This window comes from Mirounga angustirostris, unplaced genomic scaffold, assembly GCF_029215605.1.
Source record: "Mirounga angustirostris isolate CCGP_5_RB_7025 unplaced genomic scaffold, mMirAng1.0.hap1 SCAF_1, whole genome shotgun sequence".
Lineage (NCBI taxonomy): Eukaryota > Metazoa > Chordata > Mammalia > Carnivora > Phocidae > Mirounga > Mirounga angustirostris.
In genome coordinates, this window is record NW_026991709.1 from 204,572,526 (window position 1) to 204,578,089 (window position 5,564).

A 5,564-nucleotide genomic window follows, 5' to 3' on the forward strand; every position below is an offset into this window, starting at 1 on the left:
TTCAAGAAGAACCATTATAGAGCTACCCTATGACCCAGCAATTGCACTACTGGGTATTTACCCCAAAGACACAGATATAGTGAAAAGAAGGGCCATATGCACCCCAATGTTCATAGCAGCAATGTCTGCGATAGCCAAACTGTGGAAGGAGCCAAGATGCCCTTCAACAGATGAATGGATAAAGAAGATGTGGTCCATATATACAATGGAATATTACTCAGCCATCAGAAAGGATGAATACCCAACTTTTACATCAACATGGATGGGACTGGAGGAGATTATGTTAAGTGAAATAAGTCAAGCAGAGAAAGTCAATTATCATAGGGTTTCGCTTATTTGTGGAACATAAGGAATAGCATGGAGGACATTAGGAGAAGGAAGGGAAAAATGAAGGGGGGGAAATCAGAGGGAGAGATGAACCATGAGAGACTATGGACTCTGAGAAACAGACAGGGTTTTAGAGGGGAGGGGGGAGGGGGGATTGGTTAGTCCCTTGATGGGTATTAAGGAGGGCATGTACTGCATGGAGCACTGGGTGTTATATGAAAACAATGGATCGTGGATCACCACATCAAAAACCAATGATGTATTGTATAGTGACTAACATAACATAATAAAATTTTTAAAAAAGAAGAAGAACCATTAGCATCAGTGCCCAAACATGACCATGTGATGCGCCCTCTGGCACATAGATAGAAAACACACTCTTAGACAGAGTTAAATGGGATGGACTTCATCACACTGGGTCAAGAACAAGAGATGATGATCACTAGTTGCTATGCAAAAAGGGGGCAAACAAATTGAAGAAAAACAAATTTGTAACATGCATCCAACAACTATGGATGCATCCCACAATACCTATTCAGTATTTTCATACACTGAAACCCTATAAAAGTCCTATGGAAAGAGTCATTATTATCCCCAGCTCAGCTACCCCATTTCCTCACCACCAAACTGGACATCAAGAGCTTAGGGGACTGAATTTCCTCTGGAAGCTTTTCTTTATGGCATTCTTGAGCTCCTTATTCCTGAGACTGAAAATGATTGGGCTGAGAAACGGGGTGAAGACCGTATAGGTGGTGGCCATCAGTGTGTTACTGTCCATAGAATGGGGGCCCTTGGGCTTGAGGTAGATCATGGAGGCAAAACCGTAGTGCACAATGACCACAGTGAGGTGGGACACACATGTGGAGAAGGTCTTGTGCCTACCCTCAGCTGAAGGGATCCTCAATATGGCAGCCACAATGAAGACATAGGAGAGGACAATGAGGAATAAACAGCCCATCAGAGCTGTGACACACACCAGGATCACACCCAAGGTGACAGAGGATGTCTCCTTCCCACAGGCCAACTTTAGGAGGGAAAACACATGGCAGCCAAAATGCTGAATCAAGTTTGACCCACAGAAGGTGAGGTGAAAAACTATCAGGGTCACCATCATTCCCATGACTGAGCCACCAGCCCAGGTCCAGGACACTAGACGGACACAGGTGTGGGTGCTCATGAGCATGTTGTAGCACAGGGGGTGGCAGATGGCCACGTAGCGGTCGTAGCCCATGATCATGAGCAGGAAGGAGTGGGTGAAGCCAAATGTGAAGGAGAAGAACATCTGGCTGGCACAGGCCACAAAGGTGATGGAGCGGTGGCTGGAGAGCATGTCAGCCAGCATGCGAGGGGTGATAGCAACAGTGAACAGAATCTCAGAGGTGGACAGGGCACACAGGAAGAGGTACATGGGTGTGTGCAGGCTGCGCTCACTCCACACAGTGGCCATGATGATCAGGTTCCCCAGCAGGGTGAACAGGTACATCAGCAGGTACAGCAGGAAGAAGGCAGGCAGGAGATGCTGTGGGAAGTTGGAAAAGCCCACAAGGATGAATTCAGACACCATGCTATAGTTCTGACCAGCCACAGATGCTGCATCTGCTCAGATCACAGGGAGTGAAGGCGACCAGAATAAAGATCATGAATCTATGTAACAATATACCCTAAAAAATTTACAAAATGGAGGAACTTTAGATGCAGTATGTTAGGATTGGGAAAATGACAAGGATACTCACTGTTTCTGCTGTTCATTAGTATGGAACTGAAAGCCCTGAGCGGTGCTCTGAGGAAAGAAAAAGAAAGAAGGTATGTGAGGATTTGACAGGAAGAGACAGGCTCGTCCACCCAGAAAAAGCAAAGAGTGAAGTCAGAGCATACCACAGCGAGAGAGAGCACAGAGATGCAGAAGATCCACTTCCAAAAACCAGTATTTCTCATAGAATTACACCAGTAGTAATCATTCAAAATATGAATTTGAAATAAAAAATAAGATACCATTCCAAGAGTGACACAAAGTATAAAGAAACAACTCTCTAACATTTTGGTCTGGCGATTTCTTTACACTCAAGAAAACTTGAGCCTCTAATTGGCTTTTGTTTGGGTGCATTATCACTCTCCATATTCACCATCTTATAAAGTAACATTGAGATTTTCTGACAATATTCAGTTATAGATACATTCAAAAGAAGAGTCAACCTATTCAATATCAATGTAACATATTTTTATTTATTTTTTTATTTTATTATGTTATGTTAGTCACCATACAGTACATCATTAGTTTTGATGTATTGTTCCATGATTCATTGTTTGCATATAACACCCAGTACTCCATGTAATACACGCCCTCCTTAATACCCATCACCAGGCTAACCCATCCCCCCATCCCCCTCCCCTCTGAAACCCTCAGTTTGTTTCTCGGAGTCCATAGTCTCTCATGGTTCATCTCCCCCTATGATTCCCCCCCTTCATTTTTCCCTTCCTTCTCCTAATGTCCTCCATGCTATTCCTTATGTTCCACATATAAGTGAAACCATTTGATAATTGTCTTTCTCTGCTTGACTTATTTCATTTAGCACAATCCCCTCCAGTTCCATCCATGTCAATGCAAAAGTTGGGTATTCATCCTTTCTGATGGCTGAGTAATAATCCATTGTCTATATGGACCACATCTTCTTTATCCATTCATCTGTTGAAGGGCATCTAGGCTCCTTCCACAGACATATGAATGGCTAACAGACACATGAATAAATGTTCATCATTAGCCATCAGGGAAATTCAAATCAAAACTACATTGAGATATCACCTTACACCACTTAGAATGGCAAAAATTGACAGGGAAAGAAACAACAAATGTTGGAGAAGTTGTGGAGAAAGGGGAACCCTCTTACACTGTTGGTGGGATTGCAATTTGGTACAGCCACTTTAGAAAACAGTGTGGAGGTTCCTCAAAAAGTTAAAAATAGAGCTACCCTATGACCCAGCAATTGCACTACTGGGTATTTACCTCCAAAACACAGATGTAGTGAAAAGAAGGGCCATATGCACCCCAATGTTCATAGCAGCAATGTCCACAATAGCCAAACTGTGAAAGGAGCCAAGATGCCCTTCAACAGATGAATGGATAAAGAAGATGTGGTCCATAGAGACAATAGCATATTACTCAGCCATCAGAAAGGATGAATACCCAACTTTTACATCAACATGGATGGGACTGGAGGAGATTATGCCAAGTGAAATAAGTCAAGCAGAGAAAGTCAATTATCATATGGTTTCACTTATATGTGGAACATAAGGAATACCATGGAGGACTTTAGGAGAAGGAAGGGAAAAATGAAGGGGGGAAAATCAGAGGGGGAAATGAACCATGAAAGACTATGGACTCTGAGAAACAAACTGAGGGTTTCAGAGGGGAGGGGTGTGGGGGGATGGATTAGCCCAGTGATGGGTATTAAGGAGGACACGTACTGCATGGAGCACTGGGTGTTATACAAAAACAATGAATCGTGGAACACTACATCAAAAGCTAATGATGTATTGTATGGTGACTAACACAACATAATAAAATTAAATTAAATTAAAAAAAAAAGAAAATACATCCTCACCTTCATTGGAAAAGTGAGGACCTGATGGTCCCTCAGAAAGGGTCTCTGGGACTCCAGGGTCCTCATAGCACACTTTGGACGCCTCCTTATAAAACATCGAGGATTCAATCAAACACATGCAATACCTCCAATTTTAGATATTTTTACCATTAACAAAAATGTAGAAGGGGATTTGAATACATAGAGAACAGTCTACACTCTCAGTTGAGGTCAGCGAATATGGTAATGATGACACTTTTTCCTCAAATTATAGCATCAGAGCGACTGCATTTACACTTCCAGTGAATCAGCTGTACATCTCATAAAAGTTTCCTCAAATTCCTTCTGAAAAATGAGGTCAGTGCAAAACTGTAGTAATCCTCTAAAAATGGAGTCAATAGGAAAGAAATGCTCTGGCAGGGATGGAGACTCATCATAGACATATTACACATCATAGTCTTTTTTAAGTGTGAATCTGGAACAGACATGGACACTGATCAAATTGATTGGATACCTCAGAAACTATCCCCCCATGATTCACAGATCAACATGTGATAAAAGTGGGAGCACAAATCAAAGGGAAATGGTGGATTGTTCAGGAGTTTGTGGTGGGAAAGCTGGTCCTTTTATGAAGGAAACTCAATCTGAATATCTGCTTAAGACCACATGCAAAGGCCGATTCCAGGATTCAAGACATAAATACGAAATAGGACACTGGGAAGTTAATAGGAGAAGGTGTAGGAGAAGAATTTTGTTGATCTAGGAGTGGAGAAGGACTTCTTAAACAAACTTCACAAGCACAAACATTAGGTGATTTTGAAAGAATAAAAACATCAACAGGAAGAGTATTTATTCAACAAATGATGTCCTGGATCCAGTTAAGGGGAGATGGAAAGGTGGGGAAAGATCATTTTCATTATCCACAACTGACCAGGGAATAGGATGTAGAATAAACAAGAAACCAGTGCAACTACAAGAAGTAGAAACCTCAATACAGAAATGAGTAAAGGTGTGAGCAGAGAACTCACAGAGGGCGCAGCACAGGCAAATGAAAACATGCTTAAAGAAAAAAAAAGCGGGAGGGAGGGAGAGAAAGAAAGGGAAATGCAGTGAAAATTCAGTGTCTACCCGTTCAATGCCCCAAATTAGAAAGTGCCCAGTGCTGATCAGGTATGGGGAGAAAGCAATATTCGTGCCCTGCCTGTGAGAACTAGAGGGTGGAAATTCAGAGCTCCAGCACATGTGCTCCCGAGCATCTATCTCCATTGCTCACAGGTATTTGTAGGGCAGCATGTCAGGGGATGTTTTGTAGCATTGCTGGTGGTGAGGAATGGGAAAATTTGCTTGTCCATAAGTGGGAAGAGGGCAGGTCACATGGGCTGGATGAAACTACTGGAGCTCCAGGCAGCAGTTGGATGTGCATACAACCATGTAAAGGGCCCTCTCTTTATCATAGGAAACAAACTGGGGGTTGCTGGAGGGGAGGGGGGTGCAGGGATGGGGTAACTGGGTGATGGACATTAAGGAGGGCATGTGATGTAATGATATAACTGGGTATTATATAAGACTGAAGAATCACAGGCCTGTACCTATGAAACCATAGTACATTATATGGTAATTAATTGAATTTAAATTAAAAATATTTTTTAAAGTATTATT

The 5,564-nt window shown here is 42.3% G+C and overlaps 1 protein-coding gene across 1 annotated transcript; it reads right to left on the bottom strand.

Annotated features, from left to right (window-relative positions):
- Positions 1-961: 961 nt before the first annotated feature.
- Positions 962-1,906, bottom strand: LOC123842086 (olfactory receptor 10H3-like). Its single transcript, XM_045871511.1, has one exon. The coding sequence runs from the start codon at positions 1,889-1,891 to the stop codon at positions 962-964; it is 930 nt and encodes a 309-aa protein (XP_045727467.1). The 5' UTR covers positions 1,892-1,906.
- Positions 1,907-5,564: the final 3,658 nt, after the last annotated feature.

What these genes read in the sequence shown, in the direction of transcription:
- LOC123842086 (XM_045871511.1), bottom strand. Translation starts at nt 1,891, where the DNA reads ATGGTGTCTGAATTCATCCTTGTGGGCTTTTCCAACTTCCCACAGCAT.